Source organism: Molothrus aeneus, chromosome 10 (assembly GCF_037042795.1).
Source record: "Molothrus aeneus isolate 106 chromosome 10, BPBGC_Maene_1.0, whole genome shotgun sequence".
NCBI classification, from domain to species: Eukaryota; Metazoa; Chordata; class Aves; order Passeriformes; family Icteridae; genus Molothrus; species Molothrus aeneus.
Genome location: NC_089655.1, coordinates 2,615,822 through 2,630,008, shown reverse-complemented (window position 1 = coordinate 2,630,008; position 14,187 = coordinate 2,615,822). Strand labels below are relative to the sequence as shown.

General features: G+C 51.9%; 1 protein-coding gene across 3 annotated transcripts; it reads right to left on the bottom strand.

Moving 5' to 3' along the window:
• Nucleotides 1-10,636: 10,636 nt before the first annotated feature.
• On the bottom strand, nucleotides 10,637-13,095 carry LOC136560613 (transcription cofactor HES-6-like). 3 transcript variants are annotated; one of them, XM_066556554.1, is made up of 4 exons: nucleotides 12,961-13,041; nucleotides 12,800-12,886; nucleotides 12,642-12,723; nucleotides 10,637-12,469 (listed from the first exon to the last, which is right to left on the bottom strand). In XM_066556554.1, exons 1-4 carry the CDS (start codon nucleotides 13,024-13,026, stop codon nucleotides 11,964-11,966), a joined length of 741 nt encoding a protein of 246 aa, XP_066412651.1. In that variant the 5' UTR covers nucleotides 13,027-13,041; the 3' UTR covers nucleotides 10,637-11,963. The 3 variants fall into 3 exon arrangements, with proteins under 3 accessions (XP_066412651.1, XP_066412652.1, XP_066412650.1); XM_066556555.1 differs by having other exon boundaries at nucleotides 11,999-12,557; XM_066556553.1 differs by having other exon boundaries at nucleotides 11,999-12,723; nucleotides 12,961-13,095.
• Nucleotides 13,096-14,187: the final 1,092 nt, after the last annotated feature.

Genomic DNA, 14,187 nt, shown 5'->3' with positions numbered 1-14,187 from the left:
TGTGCAAACACTTGCCTCTCCCTTGGAGAGAAAATGCTTTTCACTGAAGGACAGGCTGTGAAAGAGGCGCCGTGTGGTGGGGCAGGTGCAGGGATGGGCAGGTGGGGACAATGCCGTGTCTGTGGTGCAGGAGGGTTTGGAAAGCAGCACCTGCTGCAGCTGCCCTGGAAGGTTTGCTGGGGCATCCCTCAGCCCCGGAGGGATCTGCTGCTTTGCACTTCATTTGTTTCCGTTTGTTTTGGAGACAAATACAAGGGTGGATTCAAATTTCCTGGTATTCCGGGATTTGTCAAGGTGTACTCACTCCTCACTCTGTAGTAAAATAGGATATCGTGAATTTATTACTCTCTTTGAATTGTTACAGTGGTCTAAAAGTAAACTGCTTGTGTTGCTGTTGCACTGCCTGCTTCAAAAATTCTACTTCTGTCCAAGAACTTACTGGCTGTGCTTTTCCTTTTTAAAAACCCTGACTCTTGCTTGTCTAAGGTAAGGTCTACTGCTTTCCCCTCTGCTGTCAGCAGCTGCTCCCTTGGAAATCTGTGGCGTTTTTGCACAGGGTGCTGGATAAATTCAGCAATGTGCCTCTCTAACTGGCTGTAATCTTGAATTTGCTCAGCTGTAGGAAGCAGGAGGAGGGCTGGGTGCCTGTGCCCAGCCAGGTTTGCAGGAGCAGCTCCGAGCCTGGCGGGATGGGCTCAGCCCTTGCAGCCCCAGGTGAGTGCTGGGGGTGGCACTCAGGGTTTCCACCGAGGATTTCACCTGAGCCCTCTGCCCTTTCTGCTCACTGTCACTTCTGCTCCTCCTGACGCCTCTCTCCAGCCTTGGAGTGTTTGCAGGTTTTGGGAGCACGTACAGACCGAGGCTGGCACATGCACTGGGCTCAGGACTTGCTTTGTTCCTCTGTTAATGAACTTCTCCCACCTCCTTTAACACTCCCTCTTGGTTTTGAATACTGGCAGATCTGTCCTCACATATTTTGGAAAACTATTCTTCTGTGGTTCCCTTGTGTTTCTAAATTTGGTGGAAACCAGGGGTTTCTGATGAAAATGGTTAATGAGATTGCAGAGTAACAACTTTGTGCTGAGCAGAGCCTGCAATGCAGAGCTACTGCTTCTTTTGGAGTCCTGAAATACGGAGTTTGTTTCTGCAGCAATATAGGATTCTAGGACATAAAACCATGTTCTATTTCTCTTGCAGTGAGAGAACACATGTCATTTACTTACCAACCAGTGTATTTTGGTATCAAATGGTATGTTGGTATGTAAGTGAACCGTTTTGTATTTTTCATTGTTCAATGTAAAAGCTCTCTTCTAGTGAAGTTTCTCTTTCTTCCTGTTTAGGCTAAATGAGGTTTCAATTTACTTAAAGAAAACAAAAAAAACCCAAAAAACCAAAAAACCAACAACAAAACAAAACAAAAACAAAAACAAACAAACAAAAAAAAAAAAAAACAAAAAACCAAGCCAAAAAGAACCCAAAAAACCAAAAACGGCCCTCCCCTCAACAAAAAAAATACAACAACAACAACAAAAAAAACCACCAAACAAAAAAAAAAACCCCATAAACCAAAAAACAACAACAACCAAAAAAAACCCAAAAAAACCAAAAAAAACCCAAAAAAACAAAACAAAAAAAAAAACCCCAACCCCCCAAAACAAATAAAAAACCACTCCAGGAAATAATGGAGTTGAAAAAAGTTACAGATCTGTCTCAGGGCATGGAAAACCCAGGAATGCCCCAATGGCTCTGGCTGCAGGAGGATGTTTGGGGTGACCCTGGCTCTGCCTGTGCCCCCAGGTTGTGCCTGTGCAGAGCTCCCAGCCTGGGCCAGACCCAGCATCTTCTCTGCTGCAATTTGTGCATTTGAAAAGCATCTGGCGTGTCCCAGTGCGGGCAGCAGTGACAATGGCAGGAATGTGGCCATCGGGAGCTATTTCCAGTGTCTATATGCAGTTGTCTTTACAAGCCTCCTCCTTTTTTGTGCTCTGAAGAGCTGTGCCTGCCTGTGAATAGGGCAGACTTTGTCCCAGCTGCTCAGAGCAGGGAGGGGAGGTGGGCAGAGCCTTCTGCTCAGATCTGATTTCTGATTTTCTGCCTCTTCCCAAACCCCCCATCCCTGAGGCAGCAAAACTTCTGTTCACTCCTGGCTGCCCTGAAGATGTTTTGCCTCCCTCCCTTTTAGAGACAAATCCAAGTATTAATATATTTATTATAGAATTGTGCTGAAATTTTTAATTTTTAAATTTTTTAACTGCCGAAGCCACGTGGCAATACCAAAGGGTTCCCACACCGTGTAAAGAGCTTGGAAATTCTTCCATTGTCTTTAGCTTCCATTGTCTTTCAGCATACAAAAAGATGGTTAATGAACTCTTTCAGTAAAGGCTGCTAAAGCTTTGCATGTAGTCAGGCAGTCAATTTCATATTATTTTAGAAATAATTACTTTGCATTACATGAGCAGTGAATTTAAATGAGTTCAGCTATAAAGACCTGATTAGGAGCACACATATGAACGTTGTTTTATTAGTTCCTGCCAGTCCCCCTAAAATACCTGCCCTGTATATGCTCTACCATTATGAGGTGATGCTTAGGTCTTTAATAATACAATTTCCAGGGTGTTCTGGCTTGGATTTTTCAGGAAAATCTGTTTGCTTGTTTGGCTTTTTAATTTTTTTCTTTTTTGTCTGATAGTCTCTTAGCTAACAGGTGGGATAAGGGTGTCTGTATCTCAATCTCAGAAAACCATTTATAGTCTCCCATCGATTTCATGGCAGAATGATATAAACTGAAGCAGACTGCAGTCTGTAAATGGTTGTAAAGTTTTCACTTACTGATAGAACTCGTTTGATGAGGTGATTTATGGCTGCCTTTACCAGCTCATGCAGTGCTCAGAGCCTGTGAAGTTCATGGAGTTGTCCTTCACTCATTGCCCTGGCAGGGTGGCTCTGCAGGCCGAGCCTTTTTGGGAGGATTGGGCAGCACCAAAGGCCAAAGGCTCAGAAGTTGTGGCTCAGTGCCCACGGTGCCTTCTGAGGGGACAAAGTGCAGCCTTGCAGGGCAGGCTGGGGTTCCCTGGTCCGGGAATCCTGCATGGCTGAAGGAGCTGCCAGGAACTCAGGGGGGAAGAGCAGCACTGACCTGGGCTGAGAGGAGGTGGAATTGTCACCTTGGGCATTCATACAGTCCAACTCACTCATTCAAACACTTCCAAAGAGCACTTGTAAAACTGTCAGATGTAAAGTTTGTCTTTCAGCTGAGAAGAGCAATGTGTGCTCTGTTCTGCAGGGAGCTCCCAGGAGTGGGGATGCAAGAGCCTTCCCCAGATCCTGCCGATCCTCTCAACACACAGGGCTGGCTTGAAGCTGGTTGCCAAAACTCCCCGTGAGTAAATGGCTGTAATTAAATGTAATTCAATGTATCCCCAGCCCTCCAAGCACTGTCTCTGCACTGCTCAGGCTGTTGATAAGGCTGAGCTGGGCTGTGACACCTGGGCTATAGATAGGAGGTGACAGCTCCCTGCCCTTGGAAACATTTGGGCTGTTGCACTCTGGTTTGTGACTACATGAAAGAATTGGAGGAAGAGGATAATAACACAGCTCCAAAGGGCTCTGCCTCTTTGGCACTGCTTAACACTGCCTTTTGAAAAACCAGTTTTATCAACAGCAAAACACAATTTTTCTTTCTTTGGATGAGATACAGGGGTTCCTTGTTGGAGAGGATTTGAGAAAGAGACAAAGATGAAATCACTCTTGAGGCTTGAGGAGGTTTGGACCTTTAGGAACAGTTTAATTGAAAGGAAGTGAGGAGTTGTTAAAATGCAAGCAGAAAAGAAAGACATGGGGCTGAATCTGTGTGGGTCTGTAATCTGTGACCATAACAAATGAGAAAGCTGCAAAACAGGGAAGGTTGGAATTGCCCTGTGTCTAGACAAAAAAAAATAGAAAAAAGCATTTGAGGACGACAGAGAAAAGTGATGTTTGGAGCTTTTGGCAAAAGCAGCTGGAGCTGCAGAGGGGCTGTGTGCTGAGCTGCACTGTCAGGTCAATACAGAGCTGAACTCTGAGGCAGCTTGAGTCAAATCAAAACTGTGTGTCCAGGCACTGGAGATTTTGGGTTCTTTGAAAACCAAACCCCAGATAAGCAACTGGGCTGCCTGAATCTCTTTGCAGATTTATTCAGAAAAATGTCTAAAATATCATTGTCCAAACAATGCTTAGCATCCAATGTTCTCTGAGAACAAAAGCAGTAAGCACACACCATGTACACATGATACTCTTTTGTTCCAGGGGAAGCACAGGGGAAGTGGAGCCCTTCCTCTGGAAGGTTTGTGTTTGATGTGGAGCTGCTGGGATGCCATGGCTGCAGCACTGCAGAAACAAACCCCAGCACCAGCTGGGCTCTCCCTCTCCTCAGTCCCCACCTCCCTGCCCATTGCTGAGGTTCTGGCAGGAGATGCAGCAAGGCTGAAGGCTCGTGTGTTTCAGCATTAAAAAGGAACCAGAGGTCAAAATCTTTTCATTTGGACCAGAAAGCCAAATCTCCCCATTGCTCTGCAGGATTCTGCTGCATTTCTGGGGGATGCAGTGGGAGCAGCAGCTTTGGTTTGGATTTGGTTTGGATTTGGTTTGCTTTGCTTTGCTTTGCTTTGGTTTCTCACCTACAGGAAATGAAGGAAGGTGAAGGCAGCACAGTCAGTGGGGATTTCCTCACAGCCTGGTGCTCCCAGCAGTGCTGGGACAAACTGGGACCCACAGCTCAGCCCCTCCTGCCTGGGCAGCCACTGCTGGGCTCCCGGGGCCAGGAGCTGGGGGTGGCACAGCCCCATCCCATGGGGGCTCAGCCCTCCTGCAGTGCCAGCTGTGGTTCTGCTGGAGCAGGGATCCTGCACAAGGGGGAGTTTTCCTCTGCAGCTCCAGGGCTGCTGCAGATGGGCCTGGGCTCCCTCTGGCCATGCAGGGCAGCAGAAGCTGCTCCTCTGGCAATGCCCTGGGCAAAGGCTGCTGTGCTGTGCCAGGCTCACATTGGATCCAGGTAGGAATGCTTGGCTCCTGCCCTGGGCGCAGCATCTCCCCATGGGATGATGGAATTGGATCAGCCCTGCAGGGACACTCAGTGGCCATGGACAGCAGAGATCTCCTGCAGGGAGGATTGGCTGGGGGAGAGATGAAGAAAAAACTGCCCAAAGAACAGCAGAGAACTGCCCCAGCTCTGACAGATGGGGACAGAATGTCCCTGTTTCTAACCTAAGGCAGCTATACAAAGAAGGGAGAAGTATTCTCAGGGTTTCTTGGGGGGAAAGGTGATAAAAGCAGAATTTACCAATAACCTCCACATGTCTTTTGTAGGTTTATACAGTCACACACCAATTTACAGCTGTTACAATCAATAATTTCATAGCACAGAAAGGCAAGGGCCAAAGGAAGAAGGGAAAGGGACTAAAGAGCTCTTATTTAGGCTATGAGGGGTGTGGGTTCCTCTGGGTCTGCACTGAAGGCACTCCAGACAGCAGTTTCATGTTGGGACTCAGGTGTTTATTATTCCTTATCAGTCAAACAGTCTCACTGCTGTGAGTTCTGCAGCTTTTCATTAGAAGGCACAAAATGGCCAACAATCTCTTGGTACAAGGTCTCCTAAGACTAAACTGTCCAATTAAGAACTGACACCTGGATTATTTTCCCTTTGAACCCAAGAACTGATCCCACAGAGCCCCCAGTGCAGACTTTTCTGCCCAATTCCAAAATGCCACCCAAACCCATGGAGAAGAAGGAAGAAGCAGCATGAAGAAGAAACCCAGGACAACACCCTGTGCCTCCATCTTGCTGCCATCCACAACACACTAAAAACCCCAAACCCTCAATTTCTCACCCAGTGATGCACCTGCACTGCTCTCTATAATCTATTGCACACTTTTGTGGGTTCCAGTCTGTCTTGAAGTCTGGGAAACTTTCTCCATGGATGAGGGTCAGAGTCAGTGCTGCCCTGGGGGTCAGGGCAGCCCAGAGCAGACACAGGAATGAATATTCCCTGTGCTGCCCTGGGGTTGCACAGTGGGGCTGATGTGTGGTGGTGGGGCTGAGGTGCCTCTGCTGGGCTTCCCCCCTTCCTCTCTCTGTGGAGCATTGATTACAAAACTTCTTCCATTGATTACAAAACTTCTTCCATTGAGAACAAAACTTGGTTACAAAACCTGCTGCATGCTGACAGTGGAGGAGGTTTCACAGTGACTTTGCTCAGCACAGGCTGGTGCTGGTGAACTTATTTTGGGGTAGGAAGATTGGAAGTCTGAAGTTTTATTGATGTGTTTGTCAGTTATGGATGGTACAGAGCCCAAAACACAGCCAGGCTTCCACAGGGGCCACAAGAAGCTGAAACCCCCTCAGGAGCTCGTGGGCAGGCACAAATGTCCCTTCCCTCTCACCAGACACAGGCACATGGTTTTAGGGTGCTTTAAGCTGTTCCTCTCTGGTGATGGTTCAAATCAGGCTGCTCTGCTTCGTGCTTCAATGGTGCAGGAGCTTTGCAGGGCTCAGCTGAGGGTGACTGAGTCTGTGCAATTCCTGTGAATGCATGTTTAAAGATGTCTTGGCTTTCTCAGATACAAAGAAAACTGCTCTCCTTGCTTTCTACCAATATTTTAGCCAGAGACCAATGCAAAAACTCTAAAACCACAAATTGAGTTAATTTTACACTTACGAAATCCAAGGCCAGAAGGGATCAGTTAATATAATTACTTGTATGTTGTTGTTTTACTAAGTAGTTTTTGTTTGTAACCAAAGCAACTTATATTTGCTTCTGGAAATATATTCTGTCCCATGTGACACTAAAAGAAAGGAAATTCATTACTTCTTCTGGTGTCTAATTTCAATTCTTTTCCTTCTCATTTCAGACACCCTGGACCTACTATCTAGGTCTTGGCACTTAAGGCTCTACTTTATTGGATTAAAAGACTTCTTGAAGCCATGACTTCCTCAGCTGGTGAGTAACCTACAGAACATCTGTGTAAGGCAACATAGGCAGTATAACTAATCAAATCACCCTCACTCATCATCTTGTTTAACTAAATTAACTCAAGGCCTCATGCTCTGAGGTGTATTTTCATGTCTGAACATTTTATGAACCAGCTTGGGGGTTTTTTTAACCTCCTTAAAATGCAGTGCAACGAATTTCACTTGCTGAAAACTATAATGAAATGCTGATGTTTTGTAGGGAGCTAAAATCTGGAAGGAGAGAGACTGTTTCCCCCTTTGCTTTTCCTTTAGCTTAGCTCATGCAGAAGCCTGAGGGGCCCAAAGTGGACAATTTAGAGACACTATCCATTTAGACAACTGTGGACTCAGGAATTTGCTAGAGGATGCAACTTGGAGCCAGGCATCTCATGCAAAAAAAAAAAAAAAATCTTAGGAGGCAGAGGAAGGGTAGGCTTCTTCTGGTTAAGGCAGCTGGATTAGTGTGTGAATCCCTGCTTTTCCATATGCTGCCTGCACCACCTTGGAACCATTGTGCTTCTCTATGGAGCAAGATGATCCCTCCCTCCTGTCCTGGATGGAAGGATAAGTGTCTGTTCCATCCCCATCTGTCAGAGCTGGGGCAGATATATTCTGTTCATGGGCAGTTTTTTCTTTATCTCTCCCCCAGCCACTCCTCCCTGCAGGAGATCTCTGCTGTCCATGGCCACTGAGTGTCCCTGCAGGGCTGATCCAATTCCATCATCCCATGGGGAGATGCTGCGCCCAGGGCAGGAGCCAAGCATTCCTACCTGGATCCAATGTGAGCCTGGCACAGCACAGCAGCCTTTGCCCAGTGCATTGCCAGAGGAGCAGCTTCTGCTGCCCTGCATGGCCAGAGGGAGCCCAGGCCCATCTCCAGCAGCCCTGGAGCTGCAGAGGAAAACTCCCCCCTTGTGCAGGATCCCTGCTCCAGCAGAGCCACAGCTGGCACTGCAGGAGGGCTGAGCCCCCATGGGATGGGGCTGTGCCACCACCCTGACACACAGGGGGACAGGGCCTGCTCTCACTCTGGCAGGGTTGTTTTGTATCACTGCATTTTTGTTTTCTTTTTATTTTTTCCCTAATAGAAAACTGTTCCTGCTCCCGTATCTTTGCCTGAGAGCCTCTTAATTTCAAAATTATAACAATTCATAGGGAGGGGGTTTACACTTTCCATTTCAGGGGCGGCTCCTGCCTTCCTTAGCAGACATGTGTCTGTTCAAACCCAGACCCCTCCCAGTCCCAGCCATCCTGTCTCGTGTGTTTCAGGCTAAGCAGGGATGGCCCAGACCATGCCTGGGCACACTGACAGATGTGCTGCTTGGCCCAGCTGTTTTCATCTCCAGAGAAAAGAGCAAGGGGCTTGGACAAAAGTTTGGGTGAGCTCCAGCAGCTGGACACAGATCTGTACAACCTGTGTGTGTGCAGGGTGGGCAGCTCCTGCTGTGAGAGGGTGTGCAGAGCTGTGCTTGGACACAGGAACAAACACTGGGGAATCCTGAAACTGGGCTCCAGCAGCTGGAGCTGCCAAGAGTGGATGGCCCTTGGGGATGTGGGGCTGTTACCTGTGCAGAGTTTACCAGAATGTGGCAAGGCCCTGGGGGCCAGGATTCACCAGCACCCTCTCCAGCACTTCTCATAGGAATAAATCCTCCTTTTTTGTGGCATTTCAATACCGTTCTGCTAGCAGCAGCACCCCAGATAGTAAAAAATGTAAACTGTGTTACAGACAGAGCCAAGTGCCTGCTTAGCAGAGATCTCCTGTGTGATGACTGTGCCCTCTGGGTGATGTCTGTGCCCTGGCTGCTGAGGCCTGGGCTGGTTTTACTCTTCTGTCCCTTTAACTGGAATAGAGACTGAAACATTTATTTGGAGAAGGAGACTGCAGAGAGCTGCAGGATGCTCACTCGTGGGAGATGAAAGAAGGTGCACATTGATTGGTGTGATTTAAAAGCTTGATCTTGCCTCCTGGCCAGAGGCTCTGATAAAAGACCTGGGACATGTTGCCAAGAGGCTGGGAAGAGGTTTGAACTCCAAGTCCTCCCAGCTGACCTGGTCTAACAAGGAGCATTTTTTCCCCTGTAACAGGTGTGAGTGACTGACTACAAAGAGAGGGGAAAACGAGCCCTTCTTGCCATTATTCTCCACCTGAATATCAAACCAGAGGAGTCCTGTTAGTGTGCTGCCTCTCTCTCCTGTTACAAGGCAGGGCACTGTCAGATCAGATGGTCTGTTTGTATTACTTTGGAATGGAAAAGAGTAAAGGCAGTTTCTATAAAGAAACACTTGAAAAGGCTTCCCTGGTTTTTCATCAGAGCTGTTGGAAACCTTCCTTCCCCACACTGCCCCTTCCCCAGTCCCACCCCCAAAATCCTCACCTCTTCCTGCCTTTGTCAGGCAAGTGTCAGATTTGACACCTTTGCAGTAAGGTACAGAAATGCAAATGGACAAATCCAGCAACACCTAATCAGAGCATGTAAACTTTCTGTGAACCTAATTTGTGGATTAAAAAAAAAAAAAGGCCATATTGGTACCACATTTCTAAAATGCTTTTGACACTATTGAAAAGCTCCTCATAGTACTGCTCTGACCTGACTTTTCTTTTCAGCCAGTCCAGCACCGGTGAGTGCTCAGGGGAAAGGGCTGGAATCCCTGAGCTCCTCCCAGCCCCTGCAGCTTTGGAGAGCAGCTGTCCAGGTGCCTCCCAGCCCCGCTGCCTGTCCTTCCTGCAGCAGCACAGGCCTCGGGAAGGCTCCCTGGCTGTGGGCAGGACAGCAGCCTGAGCAGCAATGGGGGAGGCAGCAGCTCCCTGCTTTGGCTCCCCCTCTGCAAGGGCAGTACAGGGGCTGAGCATTTCTGCAGGGCTGCTGGGCAGGGATCACTGCTTGCAGCTGCCCCAGCCCCTGCTGAAGCAAAGCTGGCACCTGTACATTGACTCTGGGCTGTCTTTCTGCCACCAAAGTGTCAGGATTTGCACTTGCTCTCACAGGGGCAGTACAGAGAGCCCTAACGGAGTCTTCAGCCCATGGAGCTGCCTCTGGTGCTCCTGCAGCAGTGGGGAGGCTGCGGGGCTGGGAGCAGCCCTGCATGTCACTGTGTCCCTGCTGAAGCCACTGAGCTCAGGCTCTGGGGTCTGAGTGCTGCTGTCACGTTAAGGAGCTCTGGCCTCAGCTCCTCCTCAAGGGCCTTTTCCCTTGAGAAACACGAGGGGCTCAGGCTGAGCAGGGTCACAACAGGGCAGGGTGAGGAGCTGTGTGTGAGCTGCCCTTGGAGGGACAGGCAACTCTGAGCTAAGAGGGGAGAGGGGTGTACCAAACAACACGTGAGACCTGAGGGAAACTGATGTAAACAAACCTGGACTGGGGCTACAGAGGAGCAGCCTTGGTGCCAGAGCTCACTGGGTGTGTGGGGTGTTCATTTTAGTGCAAGTGCCCCAGGCTCCATTTACACCTCAAACCCCAACCTCCCTCCCTAAAGCAGAAAGGTCACTACAGAGGCTCTCACCTCCCCTGGCTCAGCTGGGCTTGGCCCCTCTCCTCCAGCTCAAAGGGAATTGAACACAACAGAAGGACCAAACATTCTGATGGACACCTTTGAACAAGAACACGCAGCCTAGGTAAAGAAAATTACAAAGGAAAGGCCTTGCCAGTGCTTCAGTTTCTATTTTTATTATTCCACGTGGTTATTAACAAAGGCACATGTCTAGTCCCTTGGTCACTGGGTTGCTTCCTTTCTTGCTTGTTCTATGTTTGGGAACTTCCACGTATTAAGACACTTTACAATCCTTTTTTTCCTCTTTACAATGACAGCTCTCTGAAAGGTATTGTACCACAGCAAAAATAACCTGGCATCTCCCCAAAGGAGGAACAGCATAAGAATGCTGAGGGTCCCCCTCCACACCCCCAGAAACATTGAAGAACACTTTCCAAATCCACTGGACACTCCATTCAATGGAGTCTTTCTTTGCTCTCCACCAACCAAAAAAAAAAAGCCCAAAATGCAAACCACCCTCCTGTGAAGTTATGCCCCAGGACAGGATTTGCCTAGCACTTCTGAAGTTAGGGCTGTGCATGTGTGAGCGACGCCTTCAGATGGCAGATCAAGTAGAGCAGGCTTGGGACTGGCATCCAGAACAACCAGCCCCAAACTCTGTGGCCTGGGACCAACCTCAGCCAGTCTGACCTTACTCATTCAGTACACTTAAGTGTCAACGAGAATTAAACAAAAGAAATATTTGAATTCCAATAGTTAAGTTAACAATGCTTAGTACAAGAATTAAGTGCTTAATTACCAGCATTGTTTCCATGATATAGACATGCTGGTGTTGAGAGCCAACAAGAGAGAGCTGGATTTTTAATGTTTTAAAACGGGTTAGAAACACACCACATTACACAATATATGCCACGTTGTGAATTCAAGGGTTTTTTTTATTAAAGATTAAAAATAAAAAAAACATTTGACACCCTAATATACATAAAGTCACAATAAACTCAAACGTGCTAAAAGCAAAATGTGCATAAAGACACTCATTTCTAAAAGGCACCCTGCCACCAACATCTTTTAAAATGTTTGTCTAATTCCACCAGGTTTCTAGCTTTCTCTCCCTTCCCTAAAGGTGAGACTTTAGACTGCTATCTGGTATAGACACCTTTCAGGGGTCTGTGCTATCACTAGAACGCTTGAAACCACGCATGCATATTTAGCTCCAGCTTCTCCTGCCATTAACTATCGTGATTTAAAACGCACAAGGACTTTTTCTTAAAAGGTAGCGGCGTTTGGGCCGCTTCTAAGGGCCAAGAAGAAAGAGAAAGGGTTATAAAATAACTGCTGTGTCTCCACCAGAGAGCTTCGCTACTACAAACCACTTCCCTCCTCCCCCCATCCTCTCGCAAAAACAACCCCCGAAGTTAAAAACGCCACACACGCACAGGGATGAAATGTTCACGCGTTCGCTATTAGGCTGTCAGGGGCTGACAGCGTCAGAGAGCCCGAGTCCGCAGCCACAGCGCTGCCAGCCGCGCACACAGACAGACACACGGACACTCACAGACAGACACACAGACACTCTCGCTCAGCACACGCGTGTGCGGGGCACGCTGCCCTCCCCACAGGCAGCCCTGCGCTGGCTCCTCTCCGCTGTTACCAGGGTCTCCACATGGCTTTGGGCGAGCCGGGCGAGGGCAGGCCCTGCGTCTGGGACGCGTCCAGTCCGTCCGAGGGAGTCTGGCCCGGCCCGGCCTCCGCCTCGTCCGAGTCGGAGCAGGAGCCGGAGCCGGAGCCGGGCTCCTCGCTGGGGGCGGGCAGGGCCGGGCCCGGGCGGGCTGCGGCCGGCAGGGACAGCGCCTCGGCGGCGGGCCAGGGGCCGAGGGCCGGCTCCGCCACAACGTCCGTGATCGAGTCCGGGCAGCCGCCCTCGCTGAGGGGCATGGACTCCAGCAGGTGGTTGAGCAGCTCGGCGGCCGTGGTGGCGTCGATGCCGGGGCAGCTGGAGACGAAGGTGTGCACCTCGTGCATGCACTGGATGTAGCCGGCGGCGAAGCGCTCGCTGGCCTCCAGGAGCCGCCGCCCGCCCCCTGCGCCGTGGGGGACAGAGAGGGGCGCGGGTGAGGCGCGGGCCGGGCCGGGCGCCCCCCGCCGCCCCCCGGGCCCGCACTCACCGCGGCCGCGGCGCTCTAGCACGGCCCGCACCCGCCGCACCGTCCGCTCCAGCACCTCCGCGTTCTCCAGCTTCGCCTGAAACTGACCCGGGGGACGCGGCCGTCAGCGCGGCCCCGGGCCCCAGCGGGCCCCGGCCCCCACCCCGCCGCCGCCTCACCTCGCTGTCGGCCAGCAGCAGCCGCAGCTCCCGCAGGCTCTCGTTGATGCGCGCCCGGCGCTTCTTCTCCACCAGCGGCTTCCTCGTCTGCGGGGACAACAGCACCATCAGCTCGTTAGCCGCCCCTGCCCAGCCCCGCCCGTGCTGTCCCCGCCGCTCACCCTCCGGTCGCCGCGGGGCCCCGCGCAGCCCTCGCCGTGCGGCGGGCGGGCCGTGCCCGGCGCCATGGCCGCGCCGCTGCCCCGCTCCCTCCGCTCCCACTCCGCGCCGCCCGTTTTATACCCCGCGATTTGCATGTCAAAGAGCCCATTGGCCGCGCCGCACGGGCAGCGCCGAGCGTTGGCCGAACGGGCCAATGGCGGCCGCGCGCTTTGTCTGCGCCGGGGCGGGGCGGGCGGAGCGGCCCCGGTGCTGGGCCCGGCCCCTGAGCGGGAGCGGGAGCAGGAGCGGGTCGGGCTGGGCTGGGCTGGGCTGGAGCGGGCCGGGCCGTACCGTACCGTACCGTACCGTACCGTGCCGTGATCCCACCGGCAGCGTGCGGCTCCGCGGGGCGGCTGGCCCGTCCCTCAGCGCCAATGACCCCGAACCCCAGCGCCCGTTGCGGGCTCAGCGCCTCGGAACACCCGCGTGTGCGGCTGCAGTGTCGGTGGAACGGAGGGCACGGCGGGGCCGGCCAGCTGCCGGCGGGGTGCCAGCACCGACCTGGGCGTGCCAGAGTCAGTCTGAGCCGTGACCGGAGGCCGTGGGGCTCAGCCCGCACAGCTGGCACGGAGCCGGTGTTGTCGTGCCCCGTGCCAGCGGACGGGGCGGCTCTCGGGCCGGGTGCGGGTCCAGCCCGGCAGGACGCGCCCGCTGTGGCCGTGGCTGTGCGGGCACCGCGGCTGCTCGGCGGGGCAGCGTATCCCCGGGCCCGGGCAGCCGGGCCCGAGGGCTCGGTGCCTCCCTGGATGAAGGAGCCGGGCAGCTTTGTGCGGGTAACTTGATGCTGATGACAGTTGGCAGCTGCAGTTCCCCCGGCAGAGCGAGGCAAATAAAAGCGTTAGGGCTCGTCCCCGAGGAGAGCGACAGGTGTTCGCTCCCGCTCCTTTGTTTCGCTGCTTTTATTCTCCTCGCTAATGCATGTCATATTTTTGCCGCCCGAGGAAACAGGAGACGCGTTCCCCGCTCGAACCGGCGCGGAGCCGCTCGCTCGCCCCGCTCCGTGCCCGGCAGAGCTCCCCTCCTGCTGAGGCTTCGTCCCGGTTCGCCTCGCCACGGAGAGCCCTTTGGCTGAGGCTTCCTCCCGGTTCGCCTCGCCACGGAGAGCCCTTTGGCCTCGGTGGTGCTGAGGTTTTCCTTGCGGAAGGTCTGGCGGGAGCTGCAGCCACACCGGGATCGGTGCGGGCGGG